We start from the raw sequence: 25640 nt of genomic DNA on the forward strand, positions 1-25640 counted from the left end.
AGGCTGGGTTGTTATTGCTTCAATTTTGGGAAGGGATAAAAGAGAGCATGGAGGAGGCATATCTATTGTCCTAAGGGTCCCAGACCATAAGTAACAGTACTTTCACTCAAATTCCATATGAGAGAATGTAGTCTAACTTGGTCACACCTAACTACAAGAAAAGTAAATACAGTCCTAATGAGGCAGTTAAATGACTCAATTTTGACTCCATTACCATGGAATAAGGAGATAATATATTCTAACTACCTTAGTTACTAGCCTCCCTTTTTTTGTATCACTGAGTTGGGTAACATCAGTGCTCCCATGAGAACTGGTAGGAAGGAGATGATAAATGTACTGTGCTAACCCACAAACCTTGGTGTGGCCAGGAGAAGGTGGTCGTTAGGGGAGCTCCAGGTGTCAGCCACAGCAGCATTACAGCTGTGCAGCCACCTGGGTGGCCAGCGTCCTGCAACACTGAATCCTGTCCACCAAGAATACTTCAGGATGGTCAGACCACCATCTCCAAAATGTTTGCCAAAGAACTGTCAGTCTTGGAGTTCAGGACTATTGGCAGGAAGCTCTGAAAGGAAGCTGAAACCACTACATAATATTTCGGCAAGGTAGCAGAGTCCTTTCTTAAGGGGATCTGGCCTCCCCTTCCTTCAAGAGGTTCTGCGTCTATGAACTGGCTCAACGCTAGGAAGTGGCTGAGAGTGTATGAGAAATCAACATTTTTGGCAAGAATAAATAAATACAAAAGTAGTATTTTCAAACCTCATTGTTAAGTAGGAGAGAAAGGACAAAGTTATAAGCATTCAAAATTCTTCACATTCTGCTCTCATCCTACCCTTTTCTACATTCGTCTCCTACATCTTCCCCAACCAGCTTCAATCCCTATACTGTCCCTTCCTTCTAGACTTCTAATACTTCCCTTTTCTGCTGGAATAAGACCCAGGTGTTCAATTTCACTTCTTTTGTGAAGTCTCAATAAATGTGAATCCCTAAAACATCCCAAAGGATGCTAGGAACTGGGGTCACAAAGACAGCATGGTTCCAGAGCCCTCCAGAGGTTACTACAAAGATGTGGGATTTTAATCCTGCAGTTCTCTGAGACCAGGCTCATAATTACACACCCACTGAGCACGACTCTGGGCTTGACTTTATGTTTAACTGCTTTCTCAGATATCAAGACTCCCTATGACACCAAAGATAGTAATACTTTCTCAATTCTCAAACTTCCTCCATCCTGCTGAGTGGATGAACTGAACAGTAAGGAGTAATCTTGCAGTAGAAAGGAAGAAAAATCTACATTTTAGCAAAACACTTCAAGCCCATTAAAAAGAAAAACGACAATCTGATTATTTAAACCTAGTTGCTTTATTTTGTACTTTTCAAATTCACAAAAAGCTTCACAATATCTGCTTTCCCCTTTTGATCACCAAGGCTTTATAAGACAATGAAAATGTTATCACATCAGCTGGGCAGACTCACAAACAATGGATAATTTACAAACACATTTTTTTAATGAAGAACATTTTGCAAAATACACATGCTGGTACACATCTGAATTTATCCTAAAATTAGACTTTAAAGCTTAAAGAAAAAAACAAAAAAACACAGATTTAACACTGACAAACCTACCAGAATAAAGCTGGTGGCAAGCTTATTATAAACCGCTTTAATGTTTAAATGTTATCTGTTGAACCTACATTTAAATGCATTTGAGTAAAAGTCCTATAATTTAATGAATTTCAAAAAAGTGAACAACTCTTTTGCCTCCATGGTAGTTTCTCAAGTTTATTTATTAAATTGTGACATCTCGACTAAGGAAAATGGATCCTGGAACTACAACACTGAAGGAGAAGAAACACATGGGGACAGGGGAGAAACAAAATCAGTACTTTTATTCTTTCTACGGTGATTGTAACAAACAAAATCATTGCTCATTTTAATAAAGGATACCAGAGATGATATGTGGGGTTGAGTTTTGGCTATGTACAACATCTAAATGGCAATAATTAAAATTCAAGGTATTATATAGGAAACTTAAGAAAATAATTGTTGCCTTCAATTTTAAATTTGTGGAATGGCATAATACATTTTTTGACGTACCTATTATAGGATCTGCTAAAATTATTTATATTATTTCCACATTTAATAAAATGTTTATCTACGCTGGGTAGCTGTTAAGATAGTATCAATAAAGGCCACTAAAAATGATGCCAGAATTCAGGTGAGAAGAGTGGTAATGGAAAGAGGATGGGAGGATAATGATACTGGGTAGTAATAACAAACATAATTTTTAAGGTTTCCTAACTAATGCTACAAAATTACATATTTTGGCTAAATGCCTCTGGACAGCTGGAAGTGATCAGGAAATGAGTGGAATATCCTAATCGTCCCAGTTAGATTCCTAACTAACCTGTTATTTGGATGGCTAGCTCATAAAGGATGGTTTCCACAGACTGCTTGGTGAAATGAAAGGTCATTGTGCCAGGCTTATTACCTACTCTGCTTTGTTTCTTCCAAGAACACTTTTGAAGGGTTAAGAACCCCTTAGAAAAGCAGCAAAAGAAAGAACTTTTTAGAATACAAAGAGATTAACAAAGACATAATCGTAAATAGTTTAATTATGGATATGTTACCGGTCTTCATTCTTGAGATAGGGAATATGGGCCAATGGAAAAAAAAATGTAGCTCTACTACTGCCTCAAATTCTAAATTTTTATCTTTCAATCAGAAATTTTAAAAGAAATTTAAGCTTTAAAATGGCCCTCATCTTTCATCTCAAATTACCTATATATGATGTTGTCTAAGATACACACAAGAATTTCAGGATTATTTTCATAGAAGACATTAATTTAGGTTCATTTACTTAGAAAACAGGATTTTATTGTGAGGTGTCTTTTAAGAGATTTAAGTGCTCCAGTTACCGCAATGAAAATTTATACTCAAAGCAAATATTCTCTAAGATACCAAGGTATTCAGTATATAGTGGGGCCTTGACTTACGAGTTTAATTCGTTCTGAGACCGAGCTCGTTAAGGAGCTCTTTAACTCAAATTGCTCTATCATCTCAATGCAAAAAATCGGCCGAGAGACAGCTGGTATCTCAAAAAACTCGTTAGTCGGGACACTTGTAAGTCAAGGCCCCACTGTATTTGCATCTTATACTTAAACATATTAAAACTTACAAAGCCTAAGATAAGCAAGCAACAAGTCAATAAGATCACAACTTAGAATTCTAACATTTTCACATGGTATCAATGACTATGAAATGCAAAAATCTTATAAATGTTTAAGTGGAATGATCTCTAAAAATTACACTAGTGTGACCAAACAAATGATCACATACTATGGAAGACTATAGCACATGAATAAGTACAGGAAAGCTGTTCTCCAGGACTTGAAACATTACTTGACCCATCATTTTAGAGGGGGGGAAAAGGTAAGTAATTAATTAGAAGGCTCTACACGTAGATAAAACAAATTCTAATTAAAATATCTTAAGACTATTTTAGATGTTTATTTGATATTGGAATTGTGGTCAACTATCATAAAGTATTTCTCTCCATCAAAAAAAAAAAAAAATCCATATTTTAAGGATTTACACAATCCAGTGGGGGAGAGGGACTATCTAGTACCCTTTTTTTTTGGCCTGAGCAAGTAAATTTTTAAAAAGGCTCTCCAAAGTCTTGACTAGCGGTGTCATACTCTGCAATGAAATGCTTGAGTTCTTCCACACACCGCTCGCCTATTTCATGTAAATTCTGTCTCAATGCAAACTGTATGGACTTTTCTAATGAAGGATCTTTTTCAATCAGCATCTTCACAACCATCCCAAAAGTTTCACAGTCTTGTCGGTAAACCTAGAAAGATGAGATACACTGTGGTTAGCTGAAAGTGAAAATAATTAGTCAAAGATTGAGCTGGTTCAGTTGGCAGAATTATGATGCTACAGTTCAAAAGGGAGAGAGAAATATAACTGAACCTCTGTCAGCCCTAAGTAGTCACTAATTGCCAAAGGCCATTTAAACCTATATTTTTAAGGTTTGCTGACAACTTCGATGAGTAGGAAAACACTGCTATACCCCATCACTGACTACCGAAGTTAGGCATGACTTTTGTCAGCATAAGGCAGTCTACAAAAAGGAATTCAGACTAAAGGTGAGAAGAACTAGGAACAAAAGAGTAGCGAGGTAAGGCACATTAATGGATTTATTCATTTACTTGTTTGGAAGAAAAAAGTTTCTGAGCACCTAACTTCTGATCATTTGAACAATGACCAGATGACAAATTCAAAATTCTGTTAGTATACAACAAACAACTATAAGAATGCCAAAAGTAACTATTTGAAAAAAATTTCCAAGCTATAAATATTTAACTATACAGTCACCAAGGTAGAGTGTGCACACACGTGTATATATAAATCCATACATATTACATATATACATGTGTATATATTTTCTACCTCAGTGTTTATATTTTACTTTAATTACTATATATAATTTTTACCAGTGGCAATTAGATGGTTATTTCCTGTCCAAAAATTGCTGTTTCCTCCATACTATTAAGAAAATGTCATTTCCTTAATTTGTAGTCACAAAATACATTTTAGATGTCTATGTTATTTTTCATACTTTGTTATTTATGCATTTAGAGAAAAATTATAGTTAAATCTCCATGAAAATTAAGTGAAATACAAATTATCCTTTTTAAAAGAACTATTAAATTAATTTTGACTTTTCTAAATTTAACAAAAACAATTAATATAACATGTTTATTCTCTGAAAAAGAATTTTGTTCATTTAGAAAACTTTAGAAAAAACCCATTTGAGATAATGCTTGGCTTGTGATAGTGTTTACTCCTCAAATGATCACTGCTAGCTGTGGTTGTTGCTGCTGTATTTTTAAAATGTCTGCAATGCTTGATTTCTTAAAAATAAATATTTAAAGAATATTTGATTTTGACTCTCACTAATAGGTTGCTAAATTATATTCAATTCATGTCCTTGCTCTTGAAAACCATCCATAAACCTCAAGAAAATTAATAGGATAAATTCTTCAAATGACAGAGAAATTAAAATATATAAATCCCTTTGCTACTTTCTCCATTTCAGGGTGTGCATATGCACACCCCACACACACTTTCGCTAAATAATGATGAAATTTACTTATAATAATAAGTTTAATTCCAGCTATTTAAACCAACCATTTATTCCAGTTTATCCTAAGATTTACATGACCCAGAATTGATAATACTACTCTAATAAACCAGCACAGAAAACAGTATACCGTTCACATACTATAAGTGATGTCAAGGCAACAGAGCACATTAACTGCTCTAACAAACACATAGTACCCAAGTCAAGCCAATGCAGCCCCCATGGGGGGGAAGCCAGAACCATGATGTTTCATTCTTAGTGGAGGTAAATTCCTTACCAAACCAGTCAGCCCACATAATAACAGCATTCTAATGCCAACCACAGGCCTCAGCAGACCACTTTGTGGGTGGCCTAAATTTTATAGGCTCCTTTATAACAGATGTACTAGATGAGGATAATGTTACACTGTGAATTAACCTGCAAATTCTTTAATGTAAATCTGCTGTTTTACCTAAACTCTAACTCTTCATTTAGCATATTTACAGAACATAAATGTGCTACAGATGTGCATATCAAAAGTAAAACCATATTAAAATGTGTTCATACATTTATTTAAATTGTAAACTACTATCACTCTGGAGACAAGGTAATACAAGCATTTAAAGATTATGTTTTATTTTTTAACTTTAAGTCCTTTCTGAATTATTCATTGAAATAGACAAATATTATACATTAGTTAAGAACAATCAGAACTGCCCAAAGCAATGTAACCCTCTACTAAAGGGTAAATTTTCTAAAGAGACTGCTTCAAATACACTAGTAGGCCATTAGACAGGAAATAATTAGTTTTTTGTTAAAGGAAGAACCACACCCTCCAACATTTTATAAATAAAATTCACAACTGTCAGAAACCTATTTCCGAAATCTGTTCCACAGTAAACTCAGTCCCAAACAGGAAGGGTGTAGTTATCTGTAGGAGAGTTTGTTTGCTTATGGTCCCTAGCTGGAAATGCATTCTAATCTTCAGATTTGATATCTACAGGCCACACAGGAAGATTATTTTGTTGCTGCTTTTCCTCCTGATTGGAGTTCATCAAAATGGGAAACAGGTTAAAGTTTGGGTGGGGTTCACATAAACTGCAAGGAAATGTAGTTAAATTTGCCAGTATAATAAAAACACTATCCAAATGTGGTTTCACACAGTCCTTTATTATAGTAGCCTGTGTTAATAAATTCTCATACAGTACTTCTAGGAATAAAGGAGTATGATAAAATAAACTACCAAGGCATTTTACTATTAATTATGCTTCTGGTGATTGGAAGAAGAGCATCTGGCCAAACAAGCTCAATGGCAAGCTTGTTCTATATCTAAAATACCTGTAATAACATAAACCACCTCTAAAATGTGTATTATTTTAGGCCTCAACTCTGATGCCACAAATAGAGAAACTAAAAATTAAGACCACCTGAATTGTTAGAATTTTCATTTCAGACAAGTTTTCTTTAGCATTAGCATCCCACTGATGTCTGAGAAGTCTGATGGAATGTCTGAGGTCAGAGTTGTGCTATCTAATACAGCAGCCAACTAGCCACAGGAGGCTACTAAGTTTGAGTATGTATGCATATACTTACCTTAATATTTAATTTATAATTTAGTTTATATTAATGTTAGGAGGTAACTGGTTAACTGCAAAAGTGAGGCATGCACACAGCCTTAAAAAGCTGGGGAATCAAATAAAAACAATTATTTTCTCTATTGTTGATGCCTCATCATTCTATATATTTTCCTTGATCTGAACTCATTTGGTTCAAATGCTGTATGTCCTGTGACCATCCTAGTTGGAAAGGTAAACACAGACAATTAAAACAAAGCATAAAGGAGACATTTAGATGTTGAAGGTGGTATTGAAGTTGGATAAAACAGAGAAGCAGTTCCATGAATAGGCTTATTGAGTTCAAATCCCGACTCCACTACTTCGGGAGGCTGAATAATAATGCCACCTACCCCACACCCAAGATGTCCAGACCCTAAACTCTGGAACCCATGAGGATGATACCTTACAATTCAGTGGTTCTCAACCTTGGCTGCACATTAGAATCACCTGGGAATCTTTTAAAATCCTGATTTCTGGGCCTCATCCTCCGGAAATTCTGTTTCTTTGTTACTAATGTTGTGGCCCCACCCCATAACAAAGAAACAGAATTTCCGGAGGATGAGGCCCAGAAATCAGGATTTTAAAAAGATTCCCAGGTGATTCTAATGTGCAGCCAAGGCTGAGAACCACTGCCTTACATGGTATAAGGGGCTTTGCAGATGGGCTTATGTTAAGGATTTTGAGTTGGGGAGATTATCCTGGAATATCCATGTGGGGAAAATGTAATCACAAAAATCATGTAAACAAGAAATGCAGGAGCACCAGGGGAAAAAAAGGAAATGTGACCACAGAAATAGAGGTGGAATGATGAGCTTTAAAGATGGAGGAAGGAGCCACCAGCCAAGGAATGAGGCAGCCTCTAGAGAACCGACAAGGCAAGGAAGCGATTCTCCCCTGGCAACTCCAGAGGAAGTGCAGCCCTGCAGACACCGTGGTTTGGGCCTGGAGAAACCCATTTCAAGCTCTGCAGGTTTTTTCAAGCTCACATGGAATATTTACCAGAATAGACAACATCCTGCAATCATAAAACACACCTTAACAAATTGAAAAAACAGAAATCATATACTGTATGCTCTCAAACCATAAAGGAATTAAATTAGAATTCAACAGAACGACAGGTAGAAAAATCTCAAAATATTTGGAGATTAAACAACACACTTCCAAATAACACAGAGATCAAAAAAGTCTCAAGAGAAATGTAAAAATATTTTGAACTAAATGAAAATACAACTTATCAAAATTTGTGGGATGCAGTAAAAGTAGAGCTTAGCAATTTATAGCATTGAATGAACATTAGAAAAAATAAAGATATAAAGTTAATATTCTAAACTAGAAAACAAGAAAAAGAGTAAATTAAATGCAATGTAAGCAATGAAACTGAAAGCAGGAAATTAGAGAAATCACTAAACCTAAAGCTGATTCTTTGAAAAGATTTTTTTTAAAAAGCAATAAACCTCTAGCCAAGCTAACCAAGACAAAAAAGAGAGAAGACACAAATTATTTAATATCAAAATTGAAACAGGAGTCATCACTACTGACCTCATGGACATTAAAAGGATAATAAAGGAATATTAATAACTCTCTGCCTAATTTGATAGCTTACATGAAATGCACCAAGTCCTAGAAAGACACAGTGTCCAAAACTCAGACAAGGATAAATAAAGCATCTGAATAGGCCTATATCTATGAAAGAAATTGAATCAATAATTGATAAATTTCCCAAACAGAAAGCACTAAATGATTTCACTGGTGAATTCTACCAAACATTTAAGGAAGAAATTATACTACTTCTCCACAATCACTTCTAGTAAACAGAAGCAGAGGGAACATTTCCTAACATTCTATGAAGCCAACATTACCCTATTACCAAAATAAGACAAAGACATTAGGAAAGAAAATTACAAGACCAATGTATATATATATATATGCTAATATGCAAAGTGTCCCCTCGGGAGTTTGACTGGGAAACCTGGAGTTCAATCGCTATGACGTGTGCTGACCAACAGGGGGCAGCGCAAAATGAAGGAAGGTCCCGGCTGGCATCTGGCAGCCAGGGAAGCAAGGCCTTGATCAGCCCTGATCGCAGGCCAGGCCTAGGGGACCCTACCTGTGTACGAATTCATGAACTGGGCCTCTAGTACCTCTCATAAACGTAAATGGCCAAAAATTCTCAAAAAAAATTAGTGAATCAAACAATGTAGTAGAATTATGCAACACAACCAAGTAGGATTTATTCCAGATATACAAGGCTCATTCGACATTTGAAATCAATTATTAGAATCTATCACATCAATAGGCTAGAAAATCCCAGCAAGTATATATGGAGGAACTTTAAATGCTTATCGTTAAGTGAAAGAAGCCAGTCTGAAAAGGCTACACAATGCATGATTCCAACTATATGACATTCTGGAAAAGGCAAAACTATAGAGACCTTAAAAAGGTCAGTGGCTGCTGGATGAAGTGGGGGGGATACACAGGTGAAGCACAGAGCATTTTTAGGGTGATGAAACTACTGTGGCAGATGCATTCTGCGTTTGTCAAAATCCAGAGAATTAAGTGACACAAAGACTGAATTCAAGGGACTTTAGTTCATAATAATGGATCAACATTGGTTCATCAATCACAACAAATGCATCACAGCAATGTAAAATGTTAATGATGGATGAAGCCCTGTATGGAGAGAGGGGGTATATGGGAACTCTCTGTACTTTCTTAGAATTTTTCTATAAACCTAAAAATGCTCTAGTAAATAAGGTCTATTTTAAAAACAGAATCACACAAGCAAATTTTTAAGGGGGGTGCGGGGGCAGGGCCCTCAGATTCAGTACCAATAGAATTGACTGTGCTGTTATGAGGATTAAATGAGATAACTAAGAGCACTCAGAATAGTACTTGCTACACAGAAAGCATTTAGTATAAAGTGATGCTGATGATGGAAACAGGAAAAACAACTCTTCTGACTTTGTCTAGAGAAGGGAGCATTAGAAAATGGGGTTAGGATTAATTCTTTTCTTAATGTTTAACATCTAATTTTGACATTGAAGACTAGTTTGTTTTATCATTAGTGCTTTTATTTTGATTTTAGTTTTTAGTTTTATCTCAAGTTGTCCTTCACTTTCTGCTAACATTAATCATATACATATTTAAAAATCAGTATGATGATCACATTTGCCATTTCAAGAACTGATTCTTTAAACATGAGAAGTTTACTCTAGGGAAACATGAAGGAGGAAAAGGAAATGGCAGCTGATTTGGCATAGCTAAAGCATAGGGTATGTTCACCTTCAAAGTAGATCATGAAGAGCTTTCTTTCAAGGAGTTTAGACCTCAACCTATAAATTAGCAATAAGCAAATGGGAAAAGAGCTATAAGGAGGAAGAGGATCCCTTCAATGTATCAGGAAGAGAGAATGATTAGGAATTGATACTACAGACTCCTGAGAGTGGGGACTATGAATGTCACATGACATGATGTGTTAAAGATGAGATTAGAGACTGTACAAGTAATTAAGAAGCAATATGGATATGATAATGTACAGACTGATGGATGGAAGATTTTTAATTCATTTCAAGGGAAAGGGTACTGGGAATGGGAGATAAGTTCAGTAACTAATACATAATTGAGGTATCCATCAAAAGGAATTTGAGTATTGAGTCTAGACTTCAGAAGAAGGAAACAGAAGAGAGAAGATAGGAGGGAGGGAGAGAGGGATTGGGGAAAAAGAGTTATCTTTACATTGAGGCCAGTTGAGGCCATGGGAGTTCCTTAAAGAAAAGGGTAAGTTCTTCTTGCCCCAGTATTTGTACACAATAGATACTCAGTAAATGTTGAATGAATAGCTAAAGTCAGCTCTAAGAGAATGGTAATATAAGATCAAAAGGCATCCCAGAGTAGACATCTAAAATCATAAATATTAGCCACAGAAGAGACAATAGGAGACTAAAAACCAGAAGAATGAAAGCACAGGTGCCAAGGGAAGTTTATAAAATAAGGATATAATCAGTCAAATGCCAGAGAAAGATCAAAAAAACTGACAAACAAAATACAGTATATTGATTGAATTTGGATATGAAAGAGTAACTGGTTAACTGCAAGAGCAGTTTATTGGGATGATGGAGATAACAGAACGGTGCTGTCTAATATAGCCATTAGCCAGAAGTAACTAATTAAATTTTAATTTTAATTAATTTAATTTAAAATTCACTTCCTCAGTCACACTAGCCTTATGTCAAGTACTAGTGGCTTTCACACTGGACAGTGCAACTTTAAAACATTTCCATCATCACAGAAAATTCTATCAAGCACTGTTGTTAAAAAGAACTATGGCATGAATAAAAAGGTGAACATGTAGTGATAAGTGTTAACCTGGTAAGTTAAATAATATATATATTTGCAACTATTTTGTCATTAAAGTGGAAACAAAAGCTTACTACTTTTAAAGGAGCATTGTGAAATATAGCATTTTTGAAATGTTATACAATATTTTGATGAAATGCATGTAAAAATGTAAGTTAAAATAAGTAACTCCAATAGAGACTTAATATACAAGGAAACATTCATAATATCTCATGTGTTGATGAGGTTGGGTAAAAAGCGACAGCATACTGATGTTAAATAGTGGAGACAAATTTAGACCCTTTAATTTTGAGTCTATAGTAATGTAGAAGGCATCAAAGCTATTATAACTATGTTTCTCTTTGTGCTATATAAATAGACAATATATCTTTGAAATGTCCTTTTCAAAGCTACGGCCCCATTGGCTCTGAGAGCACAGATACTAAAAAGGCCACTGGTAGTTGCTAAGAAATGCATTATGGGCACATGGATTAGATCTCAAATGCCTACACTCAATATGTGGGTGCAGTTATTACAGCCACATAAAAAGTAATTGCAAAGATAATGATAAAGTGGATAAATGCTAAAAAAAAAAAACCCACATCCCATAGAAATCAATGTTTATAGTATTCTCATCCATAAACGCAGATCAACTTATAAATTTACAGGATTCCAAGATTAACATATAAATGATTTTCATTTTACCCTTTCCAGCTTGCTTGTTCTTTCAATCACAATACCCTAAATGAACAAAAATAAAAGTAATTTCAAAGAGTCGCAGAATCCTTCACTGATACCAAAAGCAGGCCCTACAGAGATTAAATATAGGAACTACACAAATCTTAAATTAATACTGAGTGAAAAAAGTTGCAAAGGAAATAAGAGATACCATTTATGTATGTTTTTTAAAGTTTATTTAATTTAGGGATACATACATATAAAAATACATATAAAAATACATGAATAAGAATGACAGCTCTGAGAAGGGAGGGAGCCAGGAAGGATCTGAAAGGGGTTTTATCTATATCTGTAATATTTTATTTCTTTAAAAAAAGAAGAAAGTCACAAATATTAATCTCTAGTTAATGGCATACATCAGTGATGGCGAACCTTTTGAGCTCGGTGTGTCAGCATTTTGAAAAACCCTAACTTAACTCTGGTGCCGTGTCACATATAGAAATTTTTTGATATTTGCAACCATAGTAAAACAAAGATTTATATTTTTGATATTTATTTTATATATTTAAATGCCATTTAACAAAGAAAAATCAACCAAAAAAATGAGTTCGCGTGTCACCTCTGATACGCGTGTCGTAGGTTCGCCATCACTGGCATACATGCTGCATTAGAAACAAAGTGTAATGAAATTTGCAATATACTTTAATATGCCTCAAAAACAAGATGAATTAATGGATGATTAGAGGAGCAGATATATGACAAAAAAACCAAAAATGTTAAAGAATCTAGGTGACTATATGGATGTGCACTGTGTAATTCCTCATGTTTGAAAATTTTCCTAATAAAATTTTATGGGGAGAGATGTACTAGTAAAGTAAAATCAGGAGCAATGGTGGGGCATATGTGTCTGATCATCTCGGCTTACAAATGAAAATGGCTCTGTTTTGCTTAGACCCTGGATGATGAACTTTGCGTTTTCTCAATGTGGATTGAGAATTACAAATATTATTCTACATAATAAAAGCCTAATACGCTAAGTGTCTGGTCATCCATTCAACCAATTAAAGTGGAATATGCTAACGATATGCTAAGGCTGCTCAACCGCTCTCTATGACATGCACTGACCACCAGGGGCCAAACAGTTGACTGGTCGACCAGTCGCTATGATGTGCACTGACCACCAGGGGGCAGATGCTCTGACTGGTAGGTTAGCTTGCTACTGGGGTCCGGCCGACCAGGACTGAGTGAGACGGACCAGACATGCCTTAGAGCCCTCCCACAGCCCCTCCCTGGCTGGCCAATCTCCTGCATCCCTCCCCAGCCCTGACTGTGCACCAGTAGGGTCCCTCAGCCTGGCCTGCACCCTCTCGCAATCTGGTACCGCTTGGGGGTTGTCGGAGAGCCGGTTTCGACCCAATCCTGCAGGCCAGGCCGAGGGACCCCACTGGTGCACAAATTCGTGCACTGGGCCTCTAGTTACAGATATTAATGAATCTGCAAACACAAATATACATTTGAATGAAAGGCAGATGTGCCCATCAGACAACTAGAACTCACATGTGCAAGGCACTGGATTTTGTCAGCAATGTAGCACATCCTGCTCAAGGAAATTAGGTTCCAGTAAAAAGAGTGATACATTTAAGATAACCATAAGACAAGGTAGAAAGAATACAGTAAGTACCATGAGAGAAATAAAAAGTATTAATAATAATTCCTAATAAGTAATTATTAATAATAATTCCAAAGAAAAGATAATGGGTGGAATGGGAGAGGATTAAAAGCACTGAGAATGTCCAAGCAACTTAGAAGCTTGCAAACAAAAAAGCATAGTATGTTTAAAAAAGAATAAAAGAAAGTTTTAGAAAAGATGGCTAATGGACAGACCAAAATCAAAATGGAGATAGATATAAACAGGTTGGACTTCAAATAACTTATAGTTAGACTTATGGTTTAATTCCTCCTTGGACTTAAAATAACTTATGTTACACTGTAAACATTTTTTTCTTATTCATCAAACAATAAACCACTGGAGATTATTGATTACAAGAAAAGTAATGTATTCATTACTCAATATCCCCTTCAAATCTGTTACTGGTTTGGAAAAAAAAAAAAAAACACTTCTAAGATTCAAAACATATGAAAAGGCTAAATAAAGAAAAATATTCATAATGAAGACTAATGATAATTAAGTACATTATAAAATAGGTTTAAAAATTCTAATTGCTGAAAAAAGTGGTTAACAATAAATATTTCGTAAAATGACAAAATTTTTCATGTGGCCTTTAATTTCATGTCTGAGAACAATATAAATTCTTTAATAAAGTTAGGGAGGGAAAGGCTTAATTTAGACATTTTCCCAAGTTTATGTCTAAAACATCCATCACAATGAAGGAGATCACAGGTTAAAATGGCAAGTCAGCTTCTTAAAAGATATTTGTCACTTAGAATGCATTTCAATTGATTTAAAAAATCAATTTTAAAAGTTATATGTAATATTTAAACTGATTATTTTACATATAGCTAATTGTTATAAAAGAAATTATTATATTGGGTGAGAAATTAAATGAAGCTAAAGCGTATACAAGTAAAAGAAAAAAATAATATACAGTTTAAAGTTATAATTATCCAAAAAATGTATTTTACGATTAGTTCATAATAAATCTTTTTAGAAAGTAATACATTTTAAATTGCTCATGAGGTAGTCCAGTCCTCAAATGATTTAACATTAAAAATAAAAAAATTACAATGGGAGAAACCAAGATGGCGGCATAGGTAAACACCTGAAATTGCTGCCTCGCACAACCACTTCAAAACTACAACTAAAAGACAAAACTGACATCAGCCAGAACCACAGGAAGGCTGGCTGAGTGGAAATTCTACAACTAGAAGGAAAGAGAGCCCTAACCAGTTTGGCTCAGTGGATAGAGCGTCCGCCTGAAGATTGAAGGGTCCCAGGTTCGATTCCGGTCAAGAGCATATACCTTGGTTGCGGGAACATTCCCAATAGGGGGTGTGCAGGAGGCAGCTGATCGATGTTTCTCTCTCATCGATGTTTCTAACTCTCTATCCCTCTCCCTTCCTCTCTGTAAAAAATCAGTAAAATATATTAAAAAAAAAAAAAAAAAAAAAAAGAAGGAAAGAGAAAAGCACACTGAGACTCAGAGGAGGTGCGGAAGTAAAGTGCAGAGGTACGAAGGTGCACGCGGAAAGGGCTGGCAAGGGAGGGCGCCGGTGTCTTTTTCAATCGGGAGGGAGTCTCAAGCTCCTGACTGCTCTGAACTCCAGTTCCAGGAAGTCTCTGGGGACCCAGTTTCATACGGGGAGAAACTGGACTGTCTGGCATTGGGCGGAACTCGAGGGCGGCTTTCTCTCAGAGGTGCTTGCAGCGATTACCAGGACACTGAGACCCGGGACCTCTTAGGGCAGGACTGAGGATCAGCCATAGCTGTTTGCTCTGCTCTACTGATTCCCTGAGACCCTGCCCCACCCAAGCTGCCAGCAGAGGCTTTTGCATATGAATGGGCTGGCCCTTTGAGATCTAAAATTACCTAACAAACTGCACCTGGGCCAGACAGACCCAGAACATCCAAAAGAAGTCCCAAGGCCCCACAGCAGCTTGCATTGCTTCACAACTGGGCCTCATCTGGGCACCTCCAATCCCCAAACAAGGAAGGGGAATCTGCAGATCTCTCCATAGCTCCTGCTGGGTAGCCTCAGGCAGAGGATAAATTAGCACCTCCTTAGATCCAAGAACCAGTGTACCCAGTAGTCAGAGTGGGACCATCCAGATTACAACTTCTCAGATCCATAAGGGACACACTCAGGGGCAGACTCAGTGAGCACCAAAGCCCCACTGAAGCAAGTCTTGCCCCATAAGGGTGTCTTCAGCACAGAAATTCTCCCACTGCAGACACAGCTGATTCTCACAGACAATTGGCCTGGAGGTCAATTCCTCCCAGTGATACCTACAACAATCAAGGCTTAACTACAACAAGATTGTGCACACAGCCCACAAAGGGGTGCACCAAGAGTGTCCACCTCAGGTAATTGAGGAGCCTGAGCCACTGGGCCCTATAGGACACCTAGCACACAACCAACACAGGGAAGCAGCCAAAATGCGGAGACAAAGAAACAGATCACAAATGACAGAAATGGAGAAAAGCAAACTACTGGATATAGAGTTCAAAACCACACTTTTAAGGTTTTTCAAGAATTTTCTAGAAACTGCCGATAAATTTAGTGAGACCCTTGAGGATATGAAAAAGGACCAACTAGAAATTTAGCATACACTGACTGAAATAAAGAATATACAGAGATTTAACAGCAGACAAGAGTATCCCAAGAATCAAGTCAAAGATTTGAAATACGAAGAAGCAAAAAATACCCAACCAGAAAAGCAAAAAGAAAAAAAGAATCCAAAAATACGAAGATAGTGTAAGGAGCCTCTGGGACAGCCTCAAGTGTACCAACATTCTAATTATAGGGGTGCCAGAAGAAGAGAGAGAGCAAGATATTGAAAACCTATTTGAAGAAATAATGACAGAAAACTTCCCCTACCTCGTGAAAGAAATAGACTTACAAGTCCAGGAAGCTCAGAGAACCCCAAACAAAAGGAATCCAAAGAGGACCACACCAAGGCACATCATAATTAAAATGCCAAGGGCAAAAGACAAAGAGAGAATCTTAAAAGCAGCAAGAGAAAAACAGTCAGTTACCTACAAGGGAGTACCCATATGACTGTCAGCTGATTTCTCAACAGAAACTATGCAGGCCAGAAGGGAGTGGCAAGAAATATACAAAGTGATGAATAGCAAGAACCTACAACCAAGATTACTTTATCTAGCAAAGCTATCATTCAGAATTGAAGGTCAGATAAAGAGCTTCACAGATAAGAAAAAGCTAAAGGAGTTCATCACCACCAAACCAGTATTATATGAAATGCTAAAGGATATTCTTTAAGAAGGAGAAGAAGAAAAAAAAGGTAAAGATACAAATTATGAACAAGAAATACATATCTATCAACAAGTGAATCAAAAATCAAGTGAATAAAAAATCTGATGAACAGAGTAAAATCGTGAATATAATAGAATTAGGGGCATAGAAAGGGAGTGGACTGACAATTCTTGGGGGGGGGGGAAGAGGTGTGGGGGGTGTGGGAAGAGACTAGACAAAAATTGTACACCTATGGATGAGGACAGTGGGGCAGGGGGTAAGGGCAGAGGGTGGGGTGGGAACTGGGTGGAGGGGAGCTAGGGGGGGGAAAAAAGAGGAACAACTGTAATAATCTGAACAATAAAGATTTATTTAAAAAAATTACAAAGTCCTGACTGTACAAAAAAAGTCATGTTTTAAATTGACTAAGGCCAAAGAAAGGAAAGAAGAATTTGAGGAAAATGGAGAGGAACCCTACCTAGGCAAAAGTCTTTATAGCTAGAAATGGTGATGGGTTACAATTTTAAAGGGCTATTGTTTGTTTAAAGAAAATAACATTTTGAAATTATTGGCATTTAAGAAACATTAAGTCAATAACAATATTTTCATGTAAGCTTCCACATTCTTTTATGTACCAGGAATCCTCACAAGTACTCTGAAATTACTATCTTCATTTTATAAAAATAATGAAGCAGAGAGAGTAAAGGGAGTTAATTTTAAGAAGTATGACTAACCTTCCCAGCCTAGGTTTCTAATCTATCTCTTACCATATTGCTGCAATAACTCAGGAGAATTATATAAATCCAAAACCTAAGTAAAGCCCTAACTGACACTAAATCCTTGACAAAGATAAATTAATCTGCTTGGTTTTGAAGAGGGGTATACAGCAAGTGGCTTGGAGGGGCCTGGAAGGCAGATCAGCTGATCATGATTCCTAACTATCATGAAACATTATGTGTGCGTGTCCTTCATGGTTAATACTTTAAGTCATGTCCCTAGTGAAATCTAAAACTTGGATTATTTTTCCAAACAGCTTCAGGGATGTCACTGAGATAAATTTATGAAAAACAAACAGCTAAGATCAGCCATCTTTACCATGCTCAGAAAAGTACTACTGTTTTATAAACTCATATGCTGGGATGATTAAAGAGCATTTTATGGTTGAAATGTGACATCTTCAATCTGTTCTGCAGGAGAAGATAGATCTTTAGCCTTTTTTTGCCAGGTGATTCAATGAATCGGGTACATTCACTCTATTATACCATTCCTTTCGTCATTAAAATCTGTATTATCTAGGTGATTGTAAGGGAAATCACTTTTCCCACTATGAAATTTCTCCATGTCTCATTCTGACAAATTAAGTTATGGTTTCAGCACACATGTGCTGTTGTGCTACTTTTTCTTTTTCTCTGTTTTTTGTGATTTTGGACAATTAAAATATTTTGTATGTACTAAAGTTTAGAAAACCTTTCATTTCTGTTACAGTATTCAAGGTATTGTGAATTTTCAGCTCAACATGAAGTTCTTGTTAATGCAATAGTTATGAGAGACTTAAAATGTTTGCTATAGTCTCTTTTTTAGTAAAGGTGATGGCAGTGGGAGTTGTTAAGAGGTAACTGAACCCAAAGGTGCCAGGAAAAGGGCAGAAAACACTAATGGTGGGCATGATTAATTATAACTCCAATATAGAGCAGCTTCTGCAGTTTCTACTTAGTTGTCTCTTCCCACCTGCACCCCACACCTCAAGAGAAGCCTCTCTGTCAGGTATATTTATATTATGTATTTATAGAAGATAGAATTTAATTCAGAAATACTGAAAACTATGTATTTATAGAAGATAGAATTTAAGGGATTTTGGTGAGGAAGATGAATCCCAAGGTTTACAACATTATAAATTGGGTGTATGACGCTGACACTGCCAAGCAATATGGGAAAAATGGATGGCGGTTGGGTAGGGAGGCATGGGGAGAAAGAAGGGAAGAAGGGAAACTGCCCAATGGCCTTCCAGTTCCTGGCTCTAAACCTGGTTTCTGTCTGTATTTCATAAGCTTTCAATATTTTCCTTTTACTTGCTAAAGGTAGTTTGAGTGGGCTTTATAACTGGAAACCAAAAGGAACTTTTGGTTAATAGCCTGATATGTGAATCTTATCTGGCCTCCTGGGAGCAGCAGAGACCTGTGCCATCACACCTGCGCTGCAGCATATCTGCTTGTCAGCAGTGCTCTCACACTGGCAGGAATGCCAAGGTGATGGTATGAATCTATTTTCTCTTCAATGCAATTGCAAACCCATCACAGATGCTTCACAGGCTTTATCCAACACAGTTGGAGGGAAGCTATACTTTTACATGGTGAAAGCTAAACAGTTACCAATCTTTCAAATTCCCACTGAAAATACAGCTTTTGTTACTTCTACTGAAAAAAAAAAAAAGCAATGTATCTGCTTTCAGCTCATCATATGCAAATGTAAGTAACAGAATATTATCAGTCTACTTAATCATACTTCTACCAGAGTGAGGCTTTTCTAACAGGTAACATATAATACCACTCTGAATACTTCTAGGATGTGTTTTTTCTTCCCAGAAGAAAGGTAGTATTAATAACTAACACAAATAGCCCAACTTTATTTTAAAAATAGGAACTACAGTATCAGGTATATTAAAATTAGGTTAAAATTAATTAATATTTAAAATAATTCATTATTTTACTTTTATCTCTGCAGGCATTATATACACTGGGGAAAGTCCATAAATTCCATTACATATGAATGAAAACATATTTTCAAGGTCTACCTGCAGATATTTTTCTAGTCTATGCTTTTTTTCAAAAATATATTTTTATTAAGAAAAAGGGAGAGGGAGAGATTGAAACATTAATCATAAGAGAGAATCATTGATCGGCTGCCTCCTGCATACCCACCCTCCCACACCCCACCCACCCCCATGGGAGGGATTGAGCCCACAATCTGGGCACGTGCCCTGATCGGAAATCAAACTATGACCTCCTGGTTCATAGGTCAACACTCAACCACTGAGCCACGCAAGCTGGGCTCTAGTCTATATTTTGAAAAGCAAAGTATATAGAGCAATTAATATACAATCTAAATCAGCGGTTCTCAACCTGTGGGTCGCGACCCCTTTGGCGGTCGAACGACCCTTTCACAGGGGTCGCCTAAGACTATCCTGCATATCAGATATTTACATTACGATTCATAACAGTAGCAACATTACAGTTATGAAGTAGCAACAAAAATAATTTTATGGTTGGGTCACAACATGAGGAACTGTATTTAAAGGGCCAGAAGGTTGAGAACCACTGAATTCTAAATAAATGTGATGTCCACTTAACATCACAAATAAAACTATTAATGATGTCTCAAATAATGCTGAAGTTCCTTCCAAGAACCTGAAAAATACTTATAACAATACTGTGCACACAAATAAACAGACACATGCTAGAAGCACAATCAGCTATGCTGCTATTTCCATTTCATTCTCAACATAAGCACTGGGTGCTGGTCACAAGGACGGTATTAGTAAATTTTAGTAAATGAAGATCTAAATCTGGTCCTCAAAAAGCCCATTTGAAAATAGAATTTAGCTACGGCCAAGGCTTTGAGACAGGAATCCAGTCAAATTAAATTTTTTGGTAATGTTTGCAGGTGATTTGGGGTAAGCTGATATTACTAAATACTGTATTTCTATTTATTTGAAATTAGGGCAAAAAATGATGTAATATGAATTCTACTGGAATCCTGAAAGTATAATGAAACTTAGCATATGTATTTTCAATATGTTGTACATTCATTAGAATGGTATTTTAAAATTTGACTTACTGGTTTAAAAGTATATACTTTTAAATTACTGATTATTTTTGTTGACAAAATCACTAAGACTAGACTGATGGTATATTTTAGGAAAGAATAAAAGAAAAAAGCAGGAAAAAAATCTTTGTTTGGATTAGCAGCACTGGATATTGAAATGGCTCAGATAAAATAAGGGTCAAAGGGCCAACCACCTTACTACAAGAGCCAAAAAAAAAACAGTAGACTGTGGCTTCCCCTTTAACCTTACTTCGTGCAGAATTATCATGTGCTCACGTAGATACAACATAGACAGAATTTTTTCATATAAACATATCCTGGAAAAACGCATTAAACCATTCCTCTCCTCATATATATTTTCAGTATCCTATGTCAATAAAAAGCACAAATATCAAAATGTGGCTTCATTCTCTCAGAGTTCAGTGTGCTTCATGTAACAGTATTTAAAAGTCCAGAAAGTAATATTTATGGTTAGGACTTATTTCCTCGGCAAACATGAAATCATTTGTAAATATTAATTGCTAAATTATTCTACTTTTAAAAGGGACTATTTCCATGCTTTGAGAGGTATCACAGTCTGGAATCTGACTCCATTGTATACCTCCTTATTGCTATTCCTATAGTCAAGATGCTGGTGTGGACCTAACAATACACCGTTTCTAATTGTTCAGCTTCTAGTTTTTTTATTCTAAACTGCCCTACTCACAGATGCCATCATCCTAAAAATAGAAACCCCTTTTCAGAGAACACTGCTGCTCTGGCTTCCAACATCTGATCCAATTAAATTCTTCAACAAAATCTGAACTACTAAAATCTTATCACCCACCAAAATGCCATCCACCATATATTTTTTAGCATTTACCTGTTCTCATACATCATCTGAATTCCCTCACATGCTTTTCTACTACTTTAATTGCTTCAAATCTTGTACAAGATATCTTGTACAAACTTATTCCACATCATTTTTTCTATGTTACCTTAAATATTTAAGAAATGTATGTTTCTTTCTGTCTCCCTCTTTCATTATACTGAAGGCAAACACAATTTCTTTTGCTTCCTTTGTAACTGTCTCCCATTAAGTATAAGGCTGGGAACAAAATGGATCTTTAATTATCTCTGATTAACTTAAAAGCTTAAAATCATATATTCTGGCCTTGGCTCAAACTTTAACTAGATAATTTTAGCCATCCTACCCAATTGATCCCATATACAAATTATTTGAAATTAGTAAATAAATTTGTTCACAGGACTGTCAATAAATATTGTTCCTTTATCAAGTAAAGGTCATAATTAAATTTTTACTTGATTTAGCATTACAAGGAAAATGAAGTAATGTTCTCAAATCAAGCAGGCAAGAAAGTTTATACTATAAAGTCATTTAAAAATAGTAAAAAGCCTTAAAACACAATACCTTGAAAAGTATAATTTTTTTATTTCTAAATATAAAGTCACCTCAACTTTTAAAGTATTTAAAATGTAAAGATCTTGGCTCAGAATTTTTTTTGACAAATAAAACTTTCTTTTACAAAGTTATTCACAGAATCTTGCTGATGGTTTGCTTAGCAAAATGTTTTTTTCTGTGGGTTGTGTAAAGTGATCCTTGATCCAATATACAGACCACATCTTGGGTTAAAATACCCAATTCCCGCTGCACAGATCAACAACACTCTACTATTCTGTGGGAATCCAATCTTCTAACCAGAGTCAAAAAGATTTGGTCTAAAGTCCGCCCCCAGCCCCCAGAAGACAATCATATTGTAGGAAGAAAATAAAATTCAGTTAGAAGCACGTTACTTCAGTGTACATTCAGAGTTTTCACTACTAAAACTGAACACTAAGGGACAAAATAATTGTTTAAAGACTACTATACAAAGAGACAAGTCTTACAATATCAAAAAATATGTATCGTCTTTTGCAAAAAACAACCCCACACACACACACACACCCCAAGCAAAACCCAAACCCCAAACAAAACTCATCCAGAAATGGTACCATTCAAGATGTCACTATTTAAGAAATCAAAAGAACTATACACTAAGATGAAATAATTAAAAGGTAAACGTATTGCATATAAAACAAGAGAAAATTTTCCAGTTCTGCCTCTGTCTCCATTGTGTAAGTGTGACAGGAAAGCTGTAAAAACTTTCCCCAAACACTAAATCTCATCCCATGATTAGAGCCAGTATTTATCTGATGTAGCTCAATTGTGTAGCAGCTGCATTTTGCATTCTATTTTATTTAATGGCAGTTATTTCAGTTTTAGAGACAAAAGCTACATTAAATTTGAACAACCAAAATACAACTTTAGAAGTCAAATTCTGGCCCTGAGTGGTGTGGCTCAGTTGGTTGGAGTGTTGCCCCGTGCACTGAAAAGTTGTGGGTTCAATTCCCGGTCAGGGCACATATGGAAGGCAACCAATTGATGTTTCTCTTTCATATCGATGTTTCTCTCTCTCTCTCTCCCTCTCCCTTCCTCTCTGAAATCATTCTCTTCACATACTGAACACACTCAAAATTATCCACATAAAAGTCAGATTAAGCCGTGTTTTCTTAGCCTTTGGTTTACAGTAAAAGCTATAAATTCAAGTCCTTTGCACAATAAAATTCAACCTCTTATAACCTTGAAGAATGAGTCACTCATATCCACAGGTATATCAAAAAAGAAAGGAGAAAATGTAAAAAATTACCACAAATGTAATTTCTTACTTTGCTCCTACAAAAGAAGCAACTTCTCATTTATACTGAACAAGAAAATGTAATTTAAATCTAATTCAATCTTCAAAACTGCAAATAAAACCCCTTTGCCTTCAACCATTTTAAAAATTTCCCAGAGACACAACTCCTGTAGAAAGGTAGGCTCATAAGCATTTTAAACATCCAGTTTTACTTTGTTTAATAGAGATAATGGGTTTTATGGTCATGGAGCCCCGAGGTCTGGGCTATTGTGTGACCCTGGGCACATTACATAACTCTGTAAGCCCCACTTGCCTTACTTGCAATGTGGGGATTGTAACAGTACCTTAGCTCACAGGGCTTTTGCGAGGATTATGTGATAGAACAAACATAAAGTACTTAATGCTCAGGAGCCATTCACTTAAACACTTGAGGGCCTACTAGTCAACAAATATTTAGGGACCCGCTATGGACCAGCTCTATACAAGTGGTAAACAAGAAAACATATAGTCCCTATCCTCAAGAAGCTTTCTTTTTTTATGTGTAGAAAGATAGACAATAAAATGTATGAAAACACATTAATGTATAATTGCAGTAAGTGTTACAAAGGAAATAAAGTAGGTTCAGCGATGAAGGAACTCCACTTTGATTGGTCAGGGTGATATGGAAATGTTTTAGGGTAACATTTAAGCAGGGGTCTGAGAGGTGAGGAGAAACCAGAGAATTCTAGGCAGAAAGAACAGCATCAACAAGGCCACCAAGAAGGGGAGAAAGCATGTTCTACTGAGGGCCGGTTTGACTGCAGCACAGTGAACCACGAGGGTACAATGAAAGATATTTGGAGGGAAAGGTGGTAGACAGGATCAGCAGATCTCTTTAACAGTAAAAAACTCCGGGTTTTTATTCTAAATATAATGGGAAGCCACCAGAGGGTTTTGAGCAAAGAAACCATTATATTTAACAGGTTTAAAAGTCAGGAAATAATCATAACAACATTCCATTTGGTGAGGAAGATCTAGATTCAAAGCATTCTAGAGCACTGAAACACACCTTTGTTTAAAAATACTATTGTTTGTTCCTTTTAAGTGGAAAATTCTTAAATATATTTGGCCATTTCCTGCCTTAGTTGTTAAAAAGACATCTTAAAAACACTAAAAAAGAGCCCCCCATTTTAAATGCATCATGATCAATAGCAATGCTGAGTTATGGATATAAGTTTAATTTGTATCATTTGCCTCTTTAATTCTGAACTGCACAGTATGTAGCTGCTCAAAAACCTGGGCAACAGAACTAATCAAACTTCCTGGCATGCAAGTAACTGAATGAAAGACAAAAGAGAGTAAGTTTGTAACATTTAGTAACATTGAAGGTGTTCTTCCTTGGTCAACTATGGATAAACAACCTGGTTTGCCTTTTCTACTCTTACTCAATGGATGCTGCTGTGAATGGTTGGAAAAAGTCCAAAACTGCAATTATTTGATCCCCCATGACCTCCTTAATCTCTCTTGTTACTCCATATCAACATACAGCATCTGGGGCATTCTAAGCCCTTTCCATGCTGATAGGACTCTCCCCTCCCTATCCCATTTCCCCTTACTTTTAGCAAAATTGCCTCTCTCCTTAACTTATCTCTCTCTACCTCAAAAATGCTGCCACTTTACTCTACTTTGCCCTAGTCCCAGAAAAAGGTTTCTCTAAATTTTGAAGGTTATTCCCTCTATCTGTGCTACTGATAGTCTTCTTGCTTCATCAATTATTTCATCTGTTTTTATCTTCAGTCTCTGTCAAATAACCCTTACCTTTCACAAGTGGTCAAAAATAAGCAAATAGGTCTTGGGTTTTATTTCTTCTCTTGCCACACACTTGAATGTACTTGTTCTCTATTTCTGACTCCACCAGCCTATTTCAGGCTCTCATCCTTCATCTAAAGTGTAGCCAAACATTTTTGTACAACCAAACTAATCTTAAAAAAAAAAAAAAAAATCCTGATCCTAATTCTCCTGTATTTGAAATTCAACCAGAAACCATACTGCCTATCTGCTTAATTCACACTCTTCTAATCTAGCATTTAAATTTTCAACAATCTGGCTCTAATCCACATATCCTCAGAAAACTATCCCAGGCTTGCTATCTACTGTCTTTTCTCTACCAACAACTTTCTGTAAATTATAATCTACTAGAGGCCCGGTGCACAAAAATTTGTGCACTTGGGGGGAAAGGGGGGTCCCTAAGCCTGGCCTGTGCCCTCTCGCAGTCTGGGACCCCTCGGGAGATAATGCCCTGCTGGCTTAGGCCTGCTCCCGGGTGGCAGAGGGCAGGCCCAATCCCTAGGTGCAGCCCCTGGTCGGGCTCAGAGCAGGGCCGATTGGGGAGTTGGGGCGCCGCCCCTGTCATGCACAGAGCAGGGCGGATCTGGAGGTTGCCATGCCACCCTCAGTCACGCTCAGGGTAGGGCTGAT

General features: G+C 36.4%; 1 protein-coding gene across 6 annotated transcripts in view; it reads right to left on the minus strand.

The window, feature by feature from the left end:
- Positions 1–1337: 1337 nt before the first annotated feature.
- The window catches only part of PPHLN1 (periphilin 1), a 105525-nt gene continuing 81222 nt past the window's right edge, over positions 1338–25640 (minus strand). For all 6 annotated transcript variants that reach the window (XM_036301236.1, XM_036301241.1, XM_036301237.1 and 3 more), the window contains one exon: positions 1338–3850. In XM_036301236.1, the coding sequence (XP_036157129.1) occupies positions 3656–3850 (195 nt within the window). In that variant the 3' untranslated portion in view covers positions 1338–3655. The remainder of the gene's footprint in view (positions 3851–25640) is intronic.

This window comes from Myotis myotis, unplaced genomic scaffold, assembly GCF_014108235.1.
Source record: "Myotis myotis isolate mMyoMyo1 unplaced genomic scaffold, mMyoMyo1.p scaffold_m19_p_3, whole genome shotgun sequence".
Taxonomy (NCBI): Eukaryota; Metazoa; Chordata; class Mammalia; order Chiroptera; family Vespertilionidae; genus Myotis; species Myotis myotis.